At 44.1% G+C, this 24,929-nt stretch overlaps 1 protein-coding gene across 2 annotated transcripts in view; it reads left to right on the top strand.

Annotated features, from left to right (window-relative positions):
• Nucleotides 1–13,255, top strand: part of POLR3F (RNA polymerase III subunit F) — a 195,015-nt gene extending 181,760 nt beyond the window's left edge. For both annotated transcript variants that reach the window (XM_060686733.2, XM_060686731.2), the window contains one exon: nucleotides 11,051–13,255. In XM_060686733.2, coding sequence (XP_060542716.1) covers nucleotides 11,051–11,128 — 78 coding nt within the window. In that variant the 3' untranslated portion in view covers nucleotides 11,129–13,255. The remainder of the gene's footprint in view (nucleotides 1–11,050) is intronic.
• The last annotated feature ends 11,674 nt before the right edge of the window (nucleotides 13,256–24,929 follow it).

Below are 24,929 nucleotides of genomic sequence, written 5' to 3'. Positions count from 1 at the left end.
TTAAACTGTTAAAACCTGTAAATGTTGTATTCAAAATATATTTCTAGTATCTAATCCAGAAAGTAGTTTAATTAATTGTCTGAAAGATGATTGTGAATTTAAGATAAACCTCCAAGAAAGAATAGACGAAAACCAGATTTATCAATATGCATGAAAACCTTGTGTACTGCTCAGCTACCATTGACATTTATCCTTGAAGCTTCTTCCTAGCAACCAGGATATGAAATGCATCTATTATACATATTCTTTACGCCCCACCCCATTACTGTTCATAAAAGGTTGGCAGTACAACAAAAATAGTTGAATTACTGTTAATTCAAATGGTAGGAAACATGACAATCTGTTAATTATTTTATCCCACCTTTATTATTTTTACAAATAACTCAAGGTGGTGAATGTATATAACACACTTTCCTCCCCACAATAATCCTGTGAGGTGGGCTGGGCTGAGAGAAAGTGACTAGCCCAGTTGACTTTCAAGGCTAAGGCAGGACTTAAACTTACAATGTCCTACTTTCAAGCTTGATACCTTAACCACTAGATCAAACTGGCTCTCAGCACTTGGAAATTTGAGTTCAGCAACAAATGTATATATAGTTCTCTGTGGGGCTTCCTTTTCCTGAAAAAAAAGCTGTGTAGTCACAAAGATCCCAAGGCCTCTTTGATTTTACTTTCTCATTCAAGGTATAGGATGTCTTTGGCTTGGGGCACCCCTTATTTCATTAGGCAGCTATATTCAATCCTAGCCTCCAGATTAGTGTATTATTGATGGACTGCAGTTACTTCCAAATAAAACTTTTAGATTTCCAGTTAAGTCTGTGATTATTTTGGTAATATTGGTGCATTATTCTATTGCACTAACTTCTCTTTTAAAGCCCATTTTAAAATATGGCACTTGAATATTGCAGTTTAGGATTATAATAATAGTTGTTGGTCTCCAATTGTCTAATAAATTGATTAGTAAAATGAATCAGATTATTCTAGGATTCTGTCAACTAATGTTGAGGGAGTTGCTTCTGGATGAAGTTGTACTTTCTTGTGCTTCATAATACCTGGGAAGATCCTGGAAAAGACAAATCAAGCTAATCAAGCAACACATCTGCGAATACCTCAAAGCAAGCACTTATAATCAGAAGCCAACATGGGTTTGTCAAAACCCCATCATTCCAAGCAAACCTTATTGCATTCTTTGACAAAGTGACAAAGTTAATGGACCAGCTAAATACATAGGCATAATTTGCTTGGACTTCAGTAAGGCATTTGATAAAATAGGCCACAAGCAACCAACTTATGATTAGAGATTAGGCACATGGTGGCTCATGTGGTTAGGATGCTGGCTTGATAAGTAGCAAGCCTGCATTCAAGACTGGAGTGCTGCCGTGGGGTGACTTCCTATCCCTTGTTCCAGCTTCTCCTTGGGACATGAAAGAAGCCCCCAACTGGGTGTCTTCTGGATAACAGTGATGTCACCAATTAATCCTTTCAACCTGGAAGTGCCTTGGTGCTTCCAACATGAGCGTGATGCAATTAGAAGACTGGAGGCTAAAACATAAAGAAAGTTGAAGGAATTGAGTATGTCTAGTCCAGGGGTGGGCAACATGTGGCTCCAGAGCCGCATGTGGCTCTTTGGGCCCTCTGCTGCAGCTCCCTGCCACCCTGTCACGGCAGAGGGATGAAAGAGCCATCGTCCTGTCGCAGCAGTGGCATGGTCGGAGCTTTAGTGCGGGAGTGAAGCACCCCTGCACTTGCCTTTGCGTGGCAACAGTATTCCACCTTTGTCACGGAACATTTGCTGTTGCCGCCAGTAAAGAGGGCTGGGAGAGAACGGCGGGGGAGGATCCTGCAGGGTGGGGGCCATCCCCCAAGCCTGGCCTTCCTCCTACCTTGTAGGTGGGGCCAAGAGAAAGAAGAGAGCAGTGTGGAGAACCACTCCCCTCCCCCACTGAGTGCCGAGCAAAACAGCCCAGCGGGGGGGGGGGATGGCCCAGCAGAAGCCATTGGCAAGTTGGATGGTGGACAGGCATGGCCCAGCTCTTGCGGCGGGATGCTATTTGCCACCTTTCAAATGTGCCATTTTCTGTTGCCTGTGCCTTCCCCGATCTCAGCTCTTTCGCCCCAGTGAGAGCTATGTTTCTGCTTGCTTTCATTTCCTGTGCCTACCCTGGGCAGCAATGGCTGGGGCCATGGGGGGCGGAGTAAGCAGAGGTGTCAGGGCTGCTCCCCCTCTCAGCAAGCTGGGTGTTCTGCCCCAGCTACGGACCCCAAAGAACGCAGCACACACAAAGTCTGTACAAACCTTAGTTTACTAAATTAAATCAGTCTTTTTCAAACAAAGGCTGTTAATTAACTTTCTTAACAGCCTACAAGAATTCAAAGAATAAATAATTGTAATCTTACTATGGTTGGCAGAAAGACCAGAAGCAATTTGTAGAGAACTAAGATCAAGACACAAAGGAGAGTGAACGAAGTTGTTCCCTGCAAATTGCCTCAGTCGTCGTCCTTCCTTAAATAGGTTAAGGGAGTGGCCAATTAGCCCCAAGCCTTACTTTCAAGGAGACCTCCTCCTGAGGAATGACTCCTGCCTTTTGGCAGCTCTGCGTGCCTGTGCATCGAGAAAAGGCTCCTCCTCTTCTTCCTCTTCACTTATGGGAGGTTCTGAAGGCCCTGGCTGAATCCCCGCCTATGGCACCACATCTTTTCCAGCCTCCTCATTGTCTGACTCGAATGCCAGCTGCACAGGCTGCTGGCGCAGCACCACACCAGCCTCCTCGCTGTTGGAATCAGCTACTAGCTGCACAGGCCACTGTTCCTCAGACGGCCGGCTGTGAATCCCTCCTTGTGAAATGGGGCCACGGGGTTCAGATGGGTTTGCTGATCACGTATCTGGCTCCCTGCCATGTGGCAGCAGCCCTGCCCGAGCTACTCAGCGTCATCGCCACGGTGGCGGTTGAGACCCCTAGGCTTATGGTCATGGGGGATTTCAACTTGCCGTCCGTTGGTGAGGCATCTGAGGTGGCTCGGGAGTTCATGGCTTCCATGACAGCCATGGACCTGACCCAGTTAATTCATGGCCCTACCCACACGGGGGGAAACACGCTGGATCTGGTTTTTGTCTCTGGACAGTGATTGAGTGATCTCGAGATAGGGGATATAGTCACCGAGCCCTTGTCATGGTCTGATCACTCTCTCCTTCGTCTCGACCTTCGAACCGCTACACCCCGCCGCAGGGAGCCGGAGCCGGTAAGATGGTTCCGCCCCAGGCGCCTGATGGAACCTGATAGGTTCCAGATGGAGCTTGGGCCATTTCCTGAGGCTCTGGCACACGCCTCGACTGGAGACCTAGTGGCCGCCTGGGATAGGACGGTCGCTGGAGCTCTGGATCGGGTCGTGCCTTTGCGGCCTCTGACCCGGCGCCGATCTCATTTAGCTCCTCATTTAGCCCTCATTTAGCTGAGGGAGTTGAAGCGCCGGAAAAGACGCCTAGAGAGTAGTTGGAGGGCCAGTCTTTCTGAATCTGACCGGACACTGGTAAGAGCTCATATTAGGAATTACCTAGTGGCGATAAAAGCAGCGAAATGTAGCTATTTTGCTGCTCTTATTGCGTCATCAGATAATCGCCCGGCTGCCCTGTTTAGGGTGACCCGCTCCCTGCTCCACCAGGAAGCGCGGGAGGACCCCTTGGAGGGTAGAGCCGAGGATTTTGTTCAATATCTGTATGACAAAATCGCTCAGATTCGGGAAGATCTGGACTCCGACTGGATAGTCTCAGGGGGAGGGACTGGGGCAGGTCTTGAGAATGTTATCTGGGATGAGTTTGATCCTGTGACCCCTGAGGACGTGGACAGGATTCTGGGTAGACTGAACGCGACCACTTGTTTATTGGACCCGTGTCCCTCCTGGTTAGTGCTGGCTTCTCGGGAGGTGACACGAGGCTGGTTCCAGGGGATTATAAATGCTTCGCTGGGTGAGGGTGTCTTTCCTGCCGCCTTGAAAGAGGCGGTGGTGAGGCCTCTCCTCAAGAAGCCTTCCCTGGACCCGGCAATGTTGGTAAATTATCGTCCGGTCTCCAACCTTCGTTTTGTGGCAAAGGTTGTTGAGAGTGTGGTTGCGCAACAGCTCCCCCAGCACCTGGATGAAACGACGTATCTGGATCCGTTCCAGTCGGGCTTCAGGCCCGGGTACAGCACGGAAACGGCATTGGTCGCGTTGGTTGATGATCTCTGGAGGGCTCGGGACAGGGGGTGCTCCTCTGTCCTGGTCCTGTTAGATCTCTCAGCGGCTTTTGATACCATCGACCATGGTATCATGCTGCACCGGTTGGAAGAGTTAGGGGTGGGAGGCACTGTGTTGCGGTGGTTCTCCTCCTTTCTCTCTGACCGGTCGCAGTCTGTGTTTGACAGGGGGACAGAGGTCGACCCCGAGGCCCCTCATATGTGGGGTGCCGCAAGGGTCGGTCCTCTCACCTCTCCTGTTCAACATTTATGTGAAGCCGCTGGGCGAGATCATCCGTGGTTTCGGGGTGGAGTACCATCAGTATGCTGATGACACACAGCTGTACATCTCCACCCCGGATCACCCCAACGATGCCCTTGAAGTGATGTCCCGGTGCCTGGAGGCCGTACGGATCTGGATGGGGAGGAACAGGCTCAGGCTCAACCCATCCAAGACCGAGTGGCTGTGGTTTCCGATGTCCCGATATAGTCAGTTGACGCCATCACTGACTATTGGAGGCGAATCATTGGCCCCCACGGAGAGGGCTCGCAACTTGGGCGTCCTCCTGGATTCACGGCTGTCTTTAGAAGAGCACTTGATGGCCGTGACCGGGAGGATTTTTTATCAGGTCCGCCTGATTCGCCAGTTGCGTCCCTTTCTGGATCGGGACTCGTTACGCACGGTCACTCATGCCCTCGTCACCTCCCGCCTGGACTATTGTAATGCTCTCTACATGGGGCTCCCCTTGAGGAGCACCCGGAGGCTCCAACTGGTGCAGAGTGCGGCCGCGCGGGTGGTAATGGGAGCGACATGGCGCTCCCATGTAACACCTCTCCTGCGCGAGCTGCACTGGCTCCCGGTGGTCTTCCGGGTGCGCTTCAAGGTTTTGGTTACCACCTTTAAAGCGCTCCATGGCTTAGGGCCTGGTTATTTACGGGACCGCCTACTACCACCAATAGCCTCCCACCAGCCAGTACGCTCTCATAGAGAGGGACACCTCCGGGTGCCGTCAGCCAAACAGTGTCGACTGGCGGCCCCTAGGGGGAGAGCCTTCTCTGTGGGGGCACCTACCATCTGGAATGAGCTCCCCCCGGAGATACGGAGGATCCTGGATCTGCGCTCCTTCCGCCGTGCTGTGAAGACCTTTTTATTCCATCAAGCGGGCTTGGCCTGATCTCTTCCCTTTTTAAATATGTAAATTTTAATCTGTTTTTAAATTATTGGGGTATTTTAATTTGTCTGGGCCAAATAATTTAATTTGATTTTATCGGGTTTTTAAATTTTGTGTATTTATGTATTTTATTGTTGGCTGTTCACCGCCCTGAGTCCTTCGGGAGTAGGGCGGTATACAAATCAAATAAACTAAACTAAACTAAACTAAACTAAACAGGCCGCTGACGGGCCACAATACCGGGCCTGGTGGAGTATGAGAATTGTGGGCGAGCACCAGAGGGCCAGAGGTGCTGGGAGGGTGTGCACGAGAGGAGGAGGAGGGAAGCCTCTGCCATGGGTTCGCTCATTCCTCAGCCAGCCCGGATTTCCAAAAGGAAGAAAGAAAACCGTGTAGCGAAAAGCCCCGAGGAGAACACGCAGGGCTTTCCGAGAGAGTGAGAAGAGACATAGGGACTGGCATAAGCCTGATGATGGCAGATGGGATTCTGCCGAAACGTCACTTCTACCCTTTTAGGGATATATCCACAATTACACGGGAAGAAACCCGAAATATTAACTATACACACACACACACACACACACACACACACACGCACAGAGACAGACATAGAGACACAGAGAGAGGGAGGAGAAAGAGAGAGAGAAAAAGATGAAGAAGAGGGGGATGAGAGGAAGATAAGAGAAAAAGAGAGATGAGAGAGATTGTCAACTTGCAAAGCTTTCAAGTTGCCATGAGCAGGAGGGAGGGAGAACTGATGGAACTGATTGATTTCCCTAACTGAAACTACATTCCACAGATGCCTTTCTACCGCAGTCAGTAGGAGAGCTTTGGGTTTCACAGCCAGCCAAAGTGGTTAATTGGAGAATGTGATTTATGACATGGCCAGGGAGGAGGGGAGAGACAGGGTCATGGGGGAACGTAAATCTATATGGGATTAGTTCTAACTGCATCCGAATATTGCCAAAATAGTGCTCTTAATAAATGACTGTATTTCTTTTGAAGTTTGGCTCGTGGCTCATGAATTAATTAGGGCATCTTTCAGAAACTTCACAGAGATGGGAGGGAGGGAGAGGGAGACAGAAAAAGAGAAACAGATGAAAGAGAAAGAAATGAGAGAGGGGGATGAGAGGGAGAGGGAGAGGGAGGGAGATAAGAGAAAAAGAGATGAGAGAAAGAGATGAGGGAGGGAGGAAAAGGGAGACAGAAAAAGAAAGATGAAAGAGAAAAGAGAGGGATGAGAGAAAGAGAGAAAAAACAGATGAGAGCAAAGAGAGGGAGGGATAGAGAAAGAGAGATGAGAGGGAGGGAGGGAGAGAGATCAGGGAGAGAGACAGAGAGATTTCTATTTCCCATAGAAAAGAAAACACAGGGAGCCACAAAACCTGGCTAGGCATGGCTGGGGGTCATGTGACTGGGTGGGAGTGAGTGATGTCAAGTTGGCCACACCAAGCCAGATTTTGTGGCTCCCAGTGTTTTGTTTTCTATGGGAAACGGGCCCTAGTGGCTCTTTGACTGTTTAAGGTTGCAGACCCCTGGTCTAATCTAATGAAAAGAAGGACTGGGGTGACTTGATAGCAATCTTCCAATATCTAAGGAGCTGCCACAAAGAAGACAGGGTCAATTTATTCTCCAGAGCACCTGAACACAGGACAAAAAACAATAGATGGAAACTAATCAAGGAGAGATCCATCTGTTGTGTCCCACCTGCTGCCAGCAGAGCTCGCAACAAACTCGAATACTGAGGAAGTTGGGGAGAAACCTGGGCTGGTTCTGGAGTCTGGGGAAGGGTCTGCTGGATGCTCTGCATTGGAAGCAGAGAGAGAGCCAGGGCTGTCCAACATTTCCCAGCCACTGGAGAGGCAGCTGCCTTCGGAAGCTGAGATAAATGGGGAGGAAGAACAGTTGGGGCCTGTTCCAGATGGGTCAGGCACACACCAACACAGTCACGCCCATCAGGTGGCCCCCGACCCCCCCCCAGCACTTGATCCTGGTGACACAAGTGTTTCTGTCCAGTAGTCCACATGAGATTCTGGCACACACCCTGATCGACTCCGGGGCCACCACGAATGTGGTGTGGATGGACAAATTTTATGGATGTGGCGTTTGCGGCCAAATATTCTGTCCCTCACTGTCCGGTGGATCCCCCTATGCTCATGGAGATCATGGACGGCCGCGTGCTCCTGTCTGGGCCAATTAAGGCCGCCACACAACCCTTGTGCCTGGCCATCAGCTCTCATGAGGAAGCCATCCAGTTTTACATTACCTCCGGCCTGCATTTCCCCATGGTCTTGGGCTTGGCTTGGCTCCAGATGCACGATCCACAAATCTACTGGTCCCAGAACCTAATCACCTTCCTAAGTTTGCAATGCATGGACCACACCCACCAAGTCTGCGCAGGCCAGTTGCTGAGTCTGCCCAGGATGTCCCTGCCTTCCGACCTGGTGGACTTCGCAGATGTCTTCAGCAAGCAAGAGGCGGACCACTTGCCCCCTCACCGGCCATACAACTGCCCCATTGATTTGCTTCCAGATGTGCCATTCCCATTTGTACTCTATGTGAGTACAAATGAGTTGGCCGCATTGCAGGACTTCCTGGACCAAAATTTGGCTCAGGGTTTTATCCGGCCAGTGTCCGCACTGGTGTTGTTTGTGAAGAAGAAGATCGGAGACTTGAGGCTCTGTCGCAACTACCGCAAATTAAATGCCATCACTGTGTGTATCCTCTGCCCCTTATTTCTGAACTGTTGGAACGGCTCTGGACCTATGGGCTCAGATACTAAAAGCGCAGTGACACAACGCTTGGGTGGAGCAACAGCGGGAAGAGGTGGGACCCGCCTCTCAATTGTGGTCCGCCAGCAGCCTGCAGAGCTGGCAGCAGAGTCAGCAGAGGAACATGGGTCAGTCCTGGGGAAGGCTTGGATGAGGGCTCTGCATCAGAGGCAGAGATGGGGCCAGGGCCATCTGGGAGTTATGTGCGGACTCTGGAGCCTGCGGAGTCAGACATCAGAGAGACAGAGGAACAGGGGGAGCCTGTTCCTAGTGCGCGCATGTGCAGAACTGCCAGAAGGCAAGAACAGTTTAAACAAAAGGGATGACTCGGGAGTAAGGCTTGGAAATCCCTCCCATAAGACATAAAGGAAGCAGGAAGCAACATTGTGGATGGTGTCGGTTTGTAGTTTGAAGCTCCGTTTTTGACTCTGTTTCCGTGTGGCCTTGCCAAGATAATTGCCAATTAGGTCTTTGGCAGCGTGTCAAAGAAGATAAAGGAAGCCTAGGTCAAAACACATTCACAAAGGAACTCTTGAGGTATTGAGACAGGCTATATGTGCCAGTGGGGCCACTCTGGGGACATATCCTCTCTCAATGCCATGTTAATCCTGCCGTGGGGCACTTTGGCCTCTTCAAGTCCTTGAACCTGGTTTCCTGTACCTTCTGGTGGCCCCAATTATGACATGACGTCCAAGCCTACGTCACATCTTGTGTACAGTGCTGGCAGGCCAAGTTGGCGACAGGACCACCCCACCCCACCCCCCCGCCGGGCTGCTCCAGCCATTGCCGACACTGGAGGGACCCTGGGGCACCATTTCCATGGACTTCTTGATGGATCCTCTGGATTTATGACCGTGTTTGTGGTGGTAGACATGCTGACGAAGATGGCGCATTTCATTCTGTGTCGTGGTTTACTAACAGCCCACATCACCACCCACATGTTTATCCAAACACATGCACAGCCTACCTGATAGGGTCATTTCGGACAGAGGGGCTCAATTTACAGTCCAGTTCTGGAAAGGGCTGATGATGGCCTTAGACATGAAAATCTGCCTGTTGGTGCATCATCCAGAAACCAACGGCGGGACAGAGAAAGTAATGGGGATCCTGGAGCAATCCTGCACTGCTTCGTGAAACAGAAGCAGGATAATTGGGTGGATTATCTGGCAGTGGCAGAGTTCGCGTTCAACAACTTGCAGCACATCTCCACGCAAATGATACCTTTTTTGGCCAATGTGGGCCTTTGGTTCTTTCCCCTCATGCAACTTGACTCACCAGTTCCGGTGGCTAACGACTATCTGGCTGAGTTACAGACTGTCCATCAATTGGTGCAACAGTATCTGGAGAAAGGATGACTATAAGAAAGTCATGGACTAGTCTCAACAAGCAACACTGGTGTTGGCTATGGGGGAACGGGTATGGCTGTCCACCAGGCATCTTCCGTCAGACCAGCCGGTCAAGAAGTTAGACCACTGGTCTAACTTGGCCCTTTCCCTGTTGAAGCAGTCATCGCCTGACATTGCCACGCACACTGCGAGTCCATCTGGTCTTTCGTCGATCCCTCCTTGTTCCAGAATGGCTAGCCTGCGCACTCTGCCAACCAGACCGTCCCTCGACAGACCAACGTGATGGAGATAGGCCACCTGAGTATAAGGTCACCAGCATTTGGGACCCCCGGTGGCTGAAAGGATGGTTCCAGTATCTGATCGAGTGGAAGGGTTATGGGCAGAGGATTTCACATGCATGCATCCTCCATGCATGCATCTGCTTTGGTGCAGGCCTTCCACGACCAATTCCCATCACTGGACCCAGATCGTCAGACCCAGGGGAAGGGCCATGCGGTGTTGTGTCCCACCAGCTGCCAGCAGAGCTGGCAGCAGACTGACAATGAAGAGGTTAGGGAGGAATTTGGGCCAGTTCTGGAGTCTGGGGAAAGCTCCAATGGATGCTCTGCATCAGAAGCAGAGATAGAGCCAGGGCCGTCCGACATTTCCCAGCCTCCGGAGAGGCAGCTGCCTTAAGAGGCTGAGATAAGTGGGTAGGAAGAATAGCTGGGGCCTGTTCCAGATGCATGAATGTGCAGAGCTTTGAGGAGAGAACAACTGAGGACCAGGGGTCAATTCAGGAAGCAAGGCACACGTGGACGCTGAATGATCCCTCCCTGGCTGGGGAATAAATAGAAGGAAAAGGGGAGTAGTTGTGGGAGACAACCGTTTGGATTTCTGTTGGAAGATTTGCTCATTGTTCGTGCCTCAGAGATTGCTTGCCAGAATTGAATTTACAGCTTTGCGGCTGGAAGCTCCCAGCCTGGCAATTATCCCAAGGAACTGATAAGGTCTTTACTTCAGACCTTATCCTTCAGGTCAGACCTTATCCTTCAGACCTTATCCTTCCTGAAGGTCCTTCAGACCTTCCTAACCCTTGGAAGGATTATTGTTTAGACTTTTCAGTGTGTGAATGACAGTAATTCACAGTAGCTAAATAAAGAGTGGGGTTTTCGGGACCAGGAGTCTGTTTATTGGTTCTGCTAAGGCTGGGTCAGAACACCAGACTAGAAATAAGTAATTTCCTGACAGTCGAGTGGCTTGCCTTCAGAAGTTGTAGGTGCTTGATCACTAGAAGATTTTAAGAAACCATGATATAGGGTTTCCTGCTTGAGCAGATGGTTGGACTTGAAAACTTCCAAATCCTTTCCAGTTCTGTTATTCTATATAATTTGGGTGTCTTCATAGATTCATAGATTCTCTGAGTAGCAGCTAGCACTACTCTACACTTACAGACTTTAGAGATAAGGTTACTTGTATATAAATTGTTCACAGAATTGTTTGCAAATATCAGTTGATACAATTTAATTGATCAAATAATGTATCATATTTGTATCTTATTCCCTTCCTAGGTTTTTGATGATTGCCATGAAGGTGGAGAAGTATCTCCTGCAAACTGTATTTACATGATGGAATGGCTAGAATTTTAGGAATCAAATGAAGAAATTGGCTCTGAAACTTTAAACCTGATGAATCAAACTTTTTATTAGAAAACTATTGGGTTGATACTGTGAAAAAATTGACTGCCCTGCCATGTGCTAAATGAGCTGCTGTAGGATTGAATCTACATTCCTGCTTCCAAGTAAGATACATAGCAAGATACATAGGGATAGAATGAAACAGCTTTAAGAGACAAATTAAATTTTGGCTAAGAGTATTAGTTTGCTGTGCTGAATAAAATGAACCTGTGAGTTGCAACTGAATCCTGCAGTATGTGTTAAGATTGTCTTATTAGAGCAGTGGTTCCCAACCTGTAGGTCGCGAACCCTCGGGGGGTCGAACGACCCTTTCACAGGGGTCGCCTAAGACCATCGGAAAACACATATTTTCGATGGTCTTAGGAACCGAGACACCGCTCCTCTATCCGTCTCCAGGCAGGTCTGCCCATATGCAGATACGTCCTAAGCTTTTAGGCGCTACGGTGCCCCCTGCTGGGCAGCTCTAAGCCCACGCCTTCGTGGTAGGCAGGCTGGATCTGTCAGCTCATTTCTTCCCAGCTTCATTTGCATTATGGTGGCTCGGGGCCTGGGCGGCTCAGGCCTGCTTGCACAGAACCTGTCGTGCCTTCTTCTCCTTCTTTCGACCAACCTGGGGGCCTGGCAGGCCTGTTAGTACCGGGTGGGGGAAACCAGTGCGGGGTTGCAGGCAGCCCAAGACCAGGTACGTCCTCAAAAGGCGGAGGCAAGCGAGGGTGGCTGAGCCTGGTGGCCAGCGAAGGGCGAAATTTGCGGGGGGGGGTGGTTGGTGGCCCGTGGCGTGGGGGCTAAGTAAGCAATGGAAAGCGGGTTGGGGTGGGATGGACCCGAGGTTCCCTGCTGGGAAACGAAGCATGGAAGAGAGGCAGAAGATAACCGTCTGCAGGATAAAACCAGAATCAGCCGATTTAGCTGGCTCCTCTGAGGCGCCGTGGCTGCTGTGCAAACACGCCTCTCTCGTGGCGCCCTTCAGCTCAGTGCTTGTTTTCTCGCTGCTGAACATTTTAAGGGCTGGAGCCTCATGGCTCCTCTCTTGGCACACGCAGCCTTGTATGTGTGTTTTCCTTCCGCTTCGGAAAATATGTTACCCCCCTTTTCTAGCAGCTGCTAAGTCAAAGTTGCTTTTTTTTCCCCAAGAGGCAACTGGAGTTTCTTGTTTTTTCTTTGAAGACGTTTTTAGCTTCTCATCCACCAAGAAGCTTCTTCAGCTCCGACTAGAGATGGTAGGGAATGGAAGGATTTATATTCCTTGCAAGGCCTCAAAACCAGAGCTGTGTTCATAAATGACACAAGAAGGATGGGTTGTTATACAAACTGTGCCATATTATCCCCTGCAAAAATCTCTATTGACTAATTAATAACATGCTGAGTAATAGGTTCTTTCAGATAATAATGGGGGACAATATAAATAAGGTAAGAAGAAAAATTATGAGCAACTCACTCCTACCAATGCATGCTGACCTTCCTCATTTATTACATATTGTTTTTGTGATTAATCACTATGCTTTAATTATGTTCAATTTGTAACAATGATAATACATCCTGCATATCAGATATTTACATTACGATTCATAACAGTAGCAAAATTACAGTTATGAAGTAGCAGCAAAAATAATTTTATGGTTGGGGGTCACCCCACATGAGGAACTGTATTAAAGGGTTGCGGCATTAGGAAGGTTGAGAACCACTGTATTAGAGGGATATTTAGTTACTATTTCATGGAACTGAAAAGCAGGGTTGCAGTCCACCCAGATGTGAAAAAATTATTAAAATAACGAGAGAATTTCCAAAAGTGACAAAGCTTTCTATATGTTAATGGAACACTGAAATTGGAGTTGGTGCTATATTCAGTAATATAAATGTTTTTACTTTAATATTGAAAAAACAGATTTCTTGAAAATTTATTGAACTGCAAAAGCAATCCTGTTTATGCTTGACCAAAACTATAGAATTTGTTATCTGGAAATGTCAGAACCTGTCATATTTCTCTCAAACTGATTATATGCTGCTGCCAAAATCAGTCAGAAACTATGTTTTGAAGCAGTTTTAAAAACAATAAACCTTGATATTTCTGTGTGCAAAGCTCTCTCAGTAAGATATGCAGTAACTGCATCTGGACCTAGAAAGGTTGTGCACTTTAACTGAAGCCATATTTTTCTTGCTTCGTTTCTTAGTTGCAATACTTATGAGGGAGAGGGAAACTTATGGAATGTATAGCAATGGCATGAGGGAGTGCTGAGAAATTCATCACCTGCTTGGTTGCCTCTCCTCAGAGGAAAGGAGCTGAGGGCCCTGGGTCAAATCAGCCACCAGGGACCCAAAACCATTCCCAGAGAATACTAGGACCTGGTGGAGGTGTTCAGGGAGGAGGAGTGTGACGTACTACCTCCGCACAGGTCCACGGACTGCGCGATTGAGATCCTGCCAGGGGCAAAACTACCCAAGCCCAAGATGTACTTCATGACCCCCAAGGAGATGAAGGAACTGAGAGAGAACATTGACAAGAGCCTAGCCAGGGGCTTTATCCAGCCAACTAAATCCCGAGTAGCGGCCCCAATCCTGTTCAAGGAAAAGAAGGACGATGAGATTATACATAGACTTTAGCGGAATAGGGTGTGCATGGAGCATATGTATCCACTCCCTCATGAAGGACGAAGTGCTGCACGAGCACTTGTATAAGGGGGTTCTAGTTTACCTGGATGACATTCTCATTTTCACCGAGACAATGGAGGAGCACGTCAAGCTAGTCTGCCAAGTCCTTAAGCTTTTCTGGCAGAGAACCTATACGCTAAGCTGTCCAAATGCGAGTTTCGCTTTAAGTTTACTTTATTGATTAGCCCTTGGGCCATATCAAAGTGCAGAGTTCCAGACACAAATTATTACTAAAATCTGATAAAAACAATTTAAAATGGAATTGGATAAAATACAATTTAAAATGAAATTGGAATAAAATACAGTTTAAAATGAAATTGGGATAAAATACAATAATTTAATATATAGATAAATAAAATATGATAAAATTATATTTCGGTATCACCCCTACAATCTACCCCAATCAATCCCACATATGCTGATCTCAACCAAACCATTTTACTTAAGTACTGTGCTGTGTTAAACGTTATTTTCAGATTCTGGCCACACATAAGGTAAGTTGTTTTGATATGGGGATCCCAATGGGTCATTCGTTTGTATATAGACCAAGGTACAGTACCTGTCTCTTATACAGGCAACAATCAAATAGGATGTGAGCCAGGTCTTCTATCTCTGCTGCTCTGCAAATGCAGGGACATCCATTGTAGGGTATAGAATTGAATCTCCCATATTTGACCATTGTGTCAAGCTGTTTGAAGCTCACTTGCATAAATATCTCCCTAAGATGTTTCGCAGTTGTAACTTTAAATAGCTGTTTATTTGAAAATTATGTTTGTATTTGCTCAGCCATTTCAAGTTACCCACTTACTAAGGATAGCCATATCATTTTGTGCTTCTATATCCTTAATTCTTTGGGCAGCTCTTTAAAAAAAACCATTCTCCTGTTACACAAGAGACAGGAAGGCCACAGGTTCTTACAAAATTTGTTAGTTTGGTGATACAGGAGATCTGTGATTGTGATTTCATCTGCTTTAGTAGACACAACTTGAGTCTATCAGTCTCCATTTCCAGTTATATGCTCTAATTTTGGATAGTGCATGAAAAGAAAACAGCTATAAAATGTTTTATAGGTGGCATTTAGCACCAGCGAGACTGGCAAAAATGTACCCCAATTTATCACCCCAATGTTGGAGATGTAGTCACAAACTAGGGACATACTATCACATGTGGTGGATGTGCCCTAAGGTGAGGAAATTTTGGTATAAAATTAAAGGGTGGTTGGAAGAGATTACACTCCAAAAGATAGATTTTAAACCAGAGATGTTCCTCCTAGGAATGATTGATAGAAAAATGGAAAAAAGTCTCTATTATATTATATTGCATATTCTAACAGCAGCGAGAATTACTTTAGCGCAAATGTGGAAGTCAACCAATACACCATCGGAAGAAATAAGAAAATCCTCGAATGCGCCGAAATGGATAAATTAATGATGGAGATCAAAGAAAGAGAAGACTCGGATTATTATAAAATGTGGAATAGGTTTTATACATGGTTGGAAAACAGAAATCAAATTAAGAATAAGAATATAAAGTGAAATTAGATATTAACATACTGGATATAAATGTAAATAATGATCCTGCTAACAAAACAGTTACCGTATTTTTCGGTGTATAAGACGCACCTTTTTACCACCAAAAAAGGGGTGAAAATCTGGGTGCGTCTTATATGCCGAATGTAGCCCCGCCCACCCGCCGGCCCCCACCCATCGGCCATTTTCGGCCAGTTCCAGGCGGCAGCGATCTGAGTCGGGACACAGCCTGAGGAACAACCCTCCCTCTTCGGGAAGGTCGGGGGGGAGGAATCTGCCCAGCAGCTTTGGGGAACAAAGCGGGTGCCACGATTTGCGGCTGGTCACCCCTCTGGCCGCGCTGACTTCACTCCCCAGCAATGTGAGGAGCTGCCGCACTGCTGCCTAAGCCCTCTCTGCGCCCAAGAGCCAAGCCGAGCTGAATGGGAGCCCCTAAAGGGAAACGTTCCTCCTTTCCAGTCATCGCTGCCCAGATTCCCCAATGCAATTCTCAAGAGTCACGCTTCAGGTGGCGGATCACAGGTTCGGGCGGCAGACCCGCGATCCCCAATTCCAAGCATGGGGTGTGTGCAGAGACAAAAAAAAGTGTAACGTGTTTCAGGCGGTGGATCTGACCAGGAGGAAAGAGAAGTTGAGTCTGCTGAGAAGGAGGACGGGGGCGCGCAGCTCTGCAATGTGCAGAAAAACACTTTCAGGCGGCAACTCTACAATCTCCTCCCCGAATCCAAAGCACTTCCCAGTCCCCAGCTGCACATTGCAGGGGAACTGGCCGCCATTTGAATCGCGACTCTTGAGAATTGCATTGGGGAATCCGGGCAGCGATGGCTGAAAAGGAGGAACGTTTCCGTTTAGGGGCTCCCATTCAGCTCGGCTTAGCTCCTGGGCGCAGAGAGAGCTTAGGCAGCGGCGGCGGCAGCTCCTCACATTGCTGGGGAGTGAAGTCAGCGCAGCCAGAGGGGTGGCCAGCCGCAAATCGTGGCACCCGCCTTGTTCCCCGAAGCTGCAGGGCAGATTCCCCCCCCCAACCATCCCAAAGAGGTTTCTTCCTCAGGCTGTGCTCTGTCCCTCCCCCCAGAGCATGCGAGGGGTCTCTTTGGGGGAAAGCGAGTAGTCCCTGTACCTCTCGCGTGCAGGAGGAGGAGGAGGACGGCGCCACCTTAAATGCTGGTAGGCAGAGGTAAAATACTTTTTTCCTTGTTTTCCTCCCCCAAAATTAAGGTGCGTCTTATACACTGAAAAATACGGTAATTATGAATATTTAAAAATAAAGAAAAGGAGCGGGAGGATAAAAGCTAAGAGTAAAGACAAAAGTTAATACAGAAAGTTGTAAAATTGTATATATCTGTTGTTAGTATTGTAATTTTTTTATTGAAAAGTTTTACAGGAAAAAAAAAGAATTCCCCCCCCCATATTCCCCCCACCCTTTCCCTCCCCTCATCCCACCCTCCCCCCCAGACTTCCCAGAGCAAAATACAAGGTAGTTCAGTTAACAATCATAAGTTAAATTAACCTACCTATCCGCAGACTACTAACTCCCCCCCGAAACCTTAACTCCACTATAGATAACATAATACTTCTAATACTTAATGTTCATTCATAAGCTATTTGATATTTTCTTGTCTGATACTTATTTTGAATATACTCAATCCATCTTCTCCATTCCGATACGTATCTTTCTTGTGTATAGTCCTTCAAATACGCTGTGATTTTCGCCATTTCTGCTAAGTTTGTTACTTTCAGTATCCACTCTTTAATAGTAGGCAAAGAGTCCTTCTTCCAATATTGCGCTACCAACAGCCTAGCTGCTGATATTAAATTCAAAATCAATTTAGTCTCTAATACTGTACAATCCGTTGTTATACCCAGTACGAATAATTGAGGAGTAAATTTCAGCCTTCTTTTCAAAATGTTCTGCATCACCCACCAAATTTTTATCCAAAATGCCTTGATTTTCTTACAGGTCCACCATATATGATAATAGGTTGCATCATTACATTCACATCTCCAACATTTAGCTTGCAAATTCAAATACATATATGATAATTTTTTAGGATCTAAGTGCCATCTGTAAAACATTTTATAAAAATTCTCTCTCAAATTTTGTGCTTGCATAAATTTAACATTTCTGACCCAAATCTTTTCCCACGTTTCCATCATCACTGGTTCCTGAAAGTTTTGTGCCCATTTTATCATACAATCCTTAACCAATTCCGTTTCTGAATCTATTTCCAATAATGCATTATACAACCTTTTAATATGCATTTGACTTTGATCTCTAATCTGTTTCACCAGATTTTCCTCATTTTGCATAACACCAATTTTTTGATCTTCCCTCCATCTAGCTTGAAGCTGACTATACTGAAACCAAATATAAATTATCCCTTCTTCTTTTAATTCATCTAAAGGTTTCAGTTGCAACTTACCCCTTTCCAAAAGAAGAAGCTCTTTATACGTAATCACCTCTGTTTTTTGCTCTATACTTATATTTTCTATTGCATGTCTGGGATTTGCCCATATGGGTATCTTATAATTTAGTTTATATTGGTACTTTTTCCAAACCCTCAACAACGCATTTCTAAGTGTATGACCCTTAAACACTTTATCCACTTTTTTTTCATATAACAGATAAGCATGCCATCCATATAACAAATCATAACCTTCTATGTTTAACATTCTTTCTTCAGTTAAGTTAAACCAATCACTAATTTGAGATAAAGCAGCTGCTTCATAATACAATCTTAAGTTAGGCATTTTAAGACCTCCTCTCTCACGTATATCCTGTATAATTTTCAGTTTCACTCTTGGTTTCTTCCCACCCCAGATGAAAGTATTAACCCCTTTCTGCCGTTCCATCAAATTTCCATCTTTCTTAAGCACTGGTATCATTTGAAACAAGAATAAAAACCTAGGTAGTATATTCATTTTTATTGCTGCTATCCTATCCCAGTAATGATAGTTGTAGCTTTTTCCAATTTTCCATTTCTTTCTGTACTTTTTGCCAAAGAGCTTCATAATTATTTTTAAACAGTTTCGTGTTTGAGGCTACAATATATACTCCTAGATACTTAACGTTTTTAACTATTTCAAACCCCGTTATTCTCCCTAAATCTTCTCTTTGGGTTATGGACATATTTTTAGTTATCATCTTTGTCTTATGTAGATTTACTTTAAATCCAGATACTTTACCATATTGAGCTATTATATCCAACATATAGGGAGCCACTTCTATAGGTTGAGATAAAGTAACAACCAGGTCATCTGCAAACGCTCTTAATCTATAATCCTGCTGTCTAATTACAATTCCTTTTATTTTTGAGTCACGTAACTTATTCAACAAAACTTCTAAAATTAAAATAAACAACAATGACGACAAAGGACAACCCTGCCTAGTACCTTTCTCAATTTTAAACACATCTGTTAAACCTCCATTAACTATTATTTGTGCTGTTTGTTCCTGATATATTGCTCTAATTGAGTGTATAAAATACTCCCCAAAATGCATTTTTTCTATTATCTTAAACAGAAATTGCCAATTCAATCGATCAAATGCTTTCTCTGCATCCAAAAATATGAACGCTGCAGGGACCTGGTTGTTTTTTCCCAAATATTCCAATAAGTTTATTATTTGTCTAACATTATATTTCATTTGCCTCCCTTTTATAAAGCCTGATTGATCATTATGAATTGTTTGTTGCATAACTGGCATTAATCTATTCGCTAATATCTTAGCAAAAAATTTATAATCCGTGTTCAAAAGTGAAATTGGCCTAAAATTTTCAGGCTTAATACAATTTTGATCTTCCTTTGGGATCAGTGAAACAACAGCTGTTCTCCAAGAGGGTGGAACTCCTCGCCCTCATTGAATTTTACAAAATAGAACTCTAAGCGGTTCTACCATTTCAAGCTGTAAATCCTTATAATAAACAGCTGTTAATCCATCTGTTCCCGGAGCCTTCCCTATTTTTAATTGCTTAATTGCATCAATAATCTCCTCAGAAGTTATTGGTTGATTCAATCCTTCCCTCTGTTCCAACGTTAATTCAGGAATATTCCCTTCCTTTAAGTATCTATCTATATCTATACCTTGTATTGAGTCACTAGCGTATAACTTTGTATAAAATTCTAAAAAAGCCTTTTTGATCATATTCTGTTGGTAAAATTGCTTACCTCTAAATTCTATTTTACCAATGACTCGTGATTTCTGTTTTTTCCTCAACATGTAGGCCAACCACCTACCTGGTTTATTGGCATTACAAAATGTATTATGTTTAGCATATTGTAAGCTAGTTGCCACCTGATCAGCCATTAACATATTAAATTGCCCTCGTAGTATATTTATTGCTTCTTTTACTTTCTTGTCTCCTGGATTAAGTATAAGTAATTGTTCTTTCTTTTTTATTTCTTCCTCTATCTCTTTCTGCTTCTTTTGTTGTTTTAGTCTATATTTATTATTCATATGTATTAACATACCCCTCATATAAGCTTTACTAGCATCCCAGACCATTTCCATAGAAGTACCCTTATTCATATTAATAACAAAAAATTCTTTCATTTGTTTTTTAAGCTCTTTCACATTTTCTTCATATCTAAATAAATTTTCATTTAGCCTCCAAGACCTCCTTTCTCCCCTCTCCTGTTCAAATTCCACCCAAACCGGACTATGATCAGTTAAAATTCTTGGACATATCTTCGTCTTCTTCACCCTGGAAATAAAATCATTTGTGGTTAGTATAAAATCAATCCTGGAGAAGGATTGATGTCTATCAGAAAAAAAAGTAAAGTCTCTTTCCTCCACATTACGTTCTCTCCAAATATCTCTCAGTTCTATATCTTCCATCATGTCATAAAAAGATTTAGGTAGTTTTGCACGTGTTGAGATCTTTGATAAACTTTTTTTATCTTTCTGTGTGTCTATTACTCCATTCCAGTCACCCATTAATATAAAAGATTTATAATCCCATTGTATTATTTTAGTATGTAAAAATTTATAAAACTTGTCTTGTTGCTGATTAGGGGCATATATTCCAATTAAAAGCATTTTTCCAGTCTGTGTTAATAATTCAATTACAATATATCTTCCTTGATCATCTGCCTCAATTAAATTAGCTGATAATCCTTTCCTTACATATATGACTAGCCCATTTTTCTTCTCTGGCGCTGATGCCACAAAATGTGTACCTAATCTTGAATTTATCAAATATTTTTCGTCTAATAATCTAATATGTGTTTCTTGCAGACAAATAACATCATTGTTAAATTGTTTCAAGTAGTGAAATACTTTCTTTTTTGTGGTGAATTTAGGCCATTGACATTCCAAGATAGGAATTTAGTTGCCATCTTTAGCCTTTTGAAGCCATATGAGCATCAGCTGAAGCTCCTCCTCCACCTTACTCTTCGGCCTAGCCCCCGCCCCACTGCTTCTGTTTTTTGAACTTCTTGAGATAAATCTTGAGGTTGTTGCCTTTTTGATTGTTGTTCTTGAAGTTTATAAGTTGATTGGGTCAGTCGTTGTGCTTTCGGCTCTCCCTTCTTAGGTGGTTCCAAAGTTGGGGGTAAACCCCCAAGATCCAAATCTTCTTCCATGATAATTCCTCCAGCTGCAACCTCCGCATAAGTTTGTATCTGCTTTCCATCTTTTTCTTGTTGTATCATCTCCATATTCTTCCTCCCCCCCCCCCCCCCGATGAGGGTGGGTATCCAGCCTTTAAAACATTTACATAGAAATCTTTTGCTTTCCAGACTGTGTTTAACCGGTATCTTTCTCCATTATAAGTCACTATTAGACCAATTGGAATGTCCCATCTGTATGCCACTTGTTGATTTCTCAGCTCATTTACCAAAAAGCCAAAGTCTTTTCTACTTCTCAGCATCTTTGGAGGAATCTCTTTCAAAACCACCACCTCTTGCCCAGCCACCTGAACTTTATTCTTGTAGGAAACTTGTAAAATATCATTTCTGATCCTCCTGGTTGTAAAATAAATCACCACATCTCTTGGCAGCTGTCTTTGTCTTGCCAGCCAGGAGTTAACGCTGTAAATTTTATCAATTTGGCTTGCCACATCTTCTGGTCTTTCTTTAAAGACCAGAAGATGTCCACAACTTGGGTGTCCTCCTGGATTCTTGGCTGTCCTTAGATGACCATCTGACGGCCATAACCAGGGGGGCCTTCGCACAGGTCCGTCTTGTGCGCCAGTTGTGCCCGTTCCTAGACCGGGATGCCCTCGCCACGGTCACTCATGCCCTTGTTACCTCTAGGTTGGACTACTGTAACACCCTCTACATGGGGCTGCCCTTGGGATGTGTCCGGAGGCTTCAGCTAATCCAAAATGCAGCCGCGCGGGTAGTTACGGGGGCGTCTAGATACTCCCGTGTAACACCTCTCCTGCGTGAGCTGCACTTTGATTCAGTGGTACACAACAAATTACATTTAGTTGTGTTACATTTAATTACATTAAATTTAGTTCTAAAACTAAAATCCTATGGCATTTCTGGATTCCTACATAAATGGATAGCTGCCTTCCTGTCAAACAGACAAGTGGTCAAAATAGGAAGCGCTCTATCAAATCCTGTACATGTTAATAGTGGTGTTCCCCAAGGCAGTGTCTTAGGTCCAACACTCTTTATACTTAACATAAATGACCTTTGTGATCATATTAAAAGCAACTGTGTTCTCTTCGCTGATGATGTTAAACTATTCAATGCCACCAACAATGCAACTACCCTTCAAAAAGACCTTGACTATGTGTCAGATTGGTCTAACAAGTGGCAACTTCAAATCTCAACCAACAAATGCTCTGTCTTACACATTGGCAAAAAAAATCAAAACATAAAATACAAATTAGATGGACATGACCTTGTAGATGACCCTCACTCTGTCAAGGACCTTGGAGTACTTATTTCTAAAGATCTAAGTGCCCGAGCCCACTGTAACAACATTGCCAAAAAGGCTTTAAGAGTTGTTAACCTAATGTTTTGTAGAGCATACAAAACATTTGCTAGACCAATTCTTGAATACAGCTCATCTGTCTGAAACCCGCACTGCATATCGGACATAAATACAATCGAGAGAGTCCAGAGATATTTTATGAGAAGAGTCCTCCATTCCTCTAACCACAATAAAATACCTTATGCCACCAGAATCCAAATTTTGGGTTTAGAGAACTTAGAACTTCGTCGACTTCAGTCTGACCTAAGCATAGTACATAAAATTATCTGCCACAATGTCCTTCCTGTCAATGACTACTTCAGCTTCAACCACAATACACGAGCAAATAATAGATACAAACTCAAGGTAAACTGTTCCAAACTCGATTGCAGAAAATATGACTTCAGTAACAGAGTGGTCAATGCGTGGAATGCACTACCTGACTCTGTAGTTTCTTCCCCAAACTCCAAAAACTTTAACCTTAAACTGTCTACTGTTGACCTCACCAAATTCCTAAGAGGTCTGTAAGGGGCGTGAATAAGTGCACCAGCGTGCCTACCATCCCTGTCCTAATATTCCTTTTTACTTACTCTTTTCATGTATTCAAATTATGTTTATACTTTTACCTGTTATCTTATATATGCTTGTCAAATAAATAAACTAAACTAAACTAAAACTAAACAAATAGTGGGTCACACAATAACTCTAGCCTCTTGTTTGGAGTATATTTCCCTGAACACATTTATAAACTTTTCACCGAATTCCATATATCTTGTCTCAACATAAAATCCCAATTTACATTATCAAAAGCCTTTTGTGCATCTAAAAATAACAATGCCACTTGTGTCCCACTATGCACTTCATAATATCCAAGTTTATCTGGCAGGGAAAGAAGCCGCGGATTAGACTTAAACCCAAAGAACCCAAAAACAGAGGAGGACTTGGACTCCCAAATTGGGAGCTCTATCACCAAGCAGCGAACTTGATTTGGGTGAAAGAATGGATGATCCTACAAAAGAGACGTTTGACATTTGAGGGAGCCGGTCTTCAACATGGCTGGTACTATTTTCTATGGCCGGGACCGTCCAGCCGCCCCAGACACTTTGATGATCACTATTTATGTAGGACTCTTGGGTACACTTGGGAAAAGATTAGAAGAAGAGTATATTCAAAAGTTCCATGTTGGATTTTGGCGCAGGAAGCTCAGATCTACCTAACATTGTATAAAGCGGGGAAAACTTCGACGTATGAAGTCTTTTTGGATGTTCAGGGTAATCCGAAGTCACGAGAATTATTAACTCTTCAAGGATATAAGATAGACTGGTGGTCTTATTCCCAAGTGCACTCTAGGTATAAAAAAGATTTATATAAAGAAGGAATTTACCATAAAAGACAAGAATTGGATAAGATCTTATTAGAAGGAGGGAAAGGGGTACTATCTAAATGTTACGCATATTTACTGTCTCTGCAGATAGGACAGGATGTAGTGAAGGATTGTAGGATAGCGTGGGGGCGAAATTTTGGATATCCCCTTGACTTCCAGCAATGGGAACAGATTTGGTCGAAAAATATGAAATTAACCATGGCCTCTTCATACAAAGAAAACGTATATAAAATGGTCTACCGTTGGCATCTCCCCCCTGCGAGACTGTTTCTCGGGACATCTTCCTGTTGTTGGAAATGCGGTTACAGTAATGGAACTTATTTTCACCAATGGTGGACCTGCCCACAGGCGGTTAAATATTGGGAAAAATACGGCAATGGATTTTGGAAATTACACAGATCAATTTGGAATTAAGGCCCGAGATTTTCCTGTTGGGGGCAAAATCTTTGAATGTTAAATCAGGTATATGGTTCTTGTTGATTCACATTATTACTGCAGCAAGATTAGCGTATGCGCAGGAGTGGAAAAATCAATACTTACCAATGGATTTGAAAATAATATATATAATTAATGAGTGTGCGGAATCAGATAGATTAACTAGATTGATCAATGGTAAAAAAGATTCAGAATTTTATAACAGTTGGAAATTACGGTACGATTGGGTTCAGAAAAGGTGGGATAGAATAGATATATGATGATGTATATATATGATGGCAAGTATGTATGTATAAAGGAATGACTTTATATTTATGGACAATGTACTCACACCATGATGGCAGGATTGTATATTTTATTTGTGTATTGGTGCATAGAATATATTAATAAAAATTATTTTAAAAAAATAAACATAAGTGATACATAATCACTTATGGACATAGACATTTTGGCAATCATACAAGTAGTGATTTGTCATTGCTGCTTTTTGCACTTTTTAATTACTCAACATAGGTAAAAATAACAGTCTAGTAGTACCTTTTCCAACTAATAATTTTTCTTAAAATATATAAGCCTAAATTGCAGCAGAGTGTGAAAATGCTTTCTCCCTCCAATGTGAGATACAGGTAGTTCTTCACTTAACAACAGTCATTCATTTAGTGAATGTTTGACATTACAATAGCACTGAAAAAAGCAACTTACAATTGTTTAAGGAAAAGAAGGATGAGATTTTGTGTGCACTATGATGGGCTTAACACAGTGTGCATGGAAAATGTTTATAAACTCCCCCTCATGAAGGATATGCTAGCCCATTTGGCCAAGAAGAACGTC

Source organism: Pantherophis guttatus, chromosome 3 (genome assembly GCF_059756535.1).
Source record: "Pantherophis guttatus breed Tessera chromosome 3, ASM5975653v1, whole genome shotgun sequence".
Classification (NCBI taxonomy): Eukaryota; Metazoa; Chordata; class Lepidosauria; order Squamata; family Colubridae; genus Pantherophis; species Pantherophis guttatus.
This window is presented reverse-complemented; position numbering and strand designations above follow the sequence as displayed.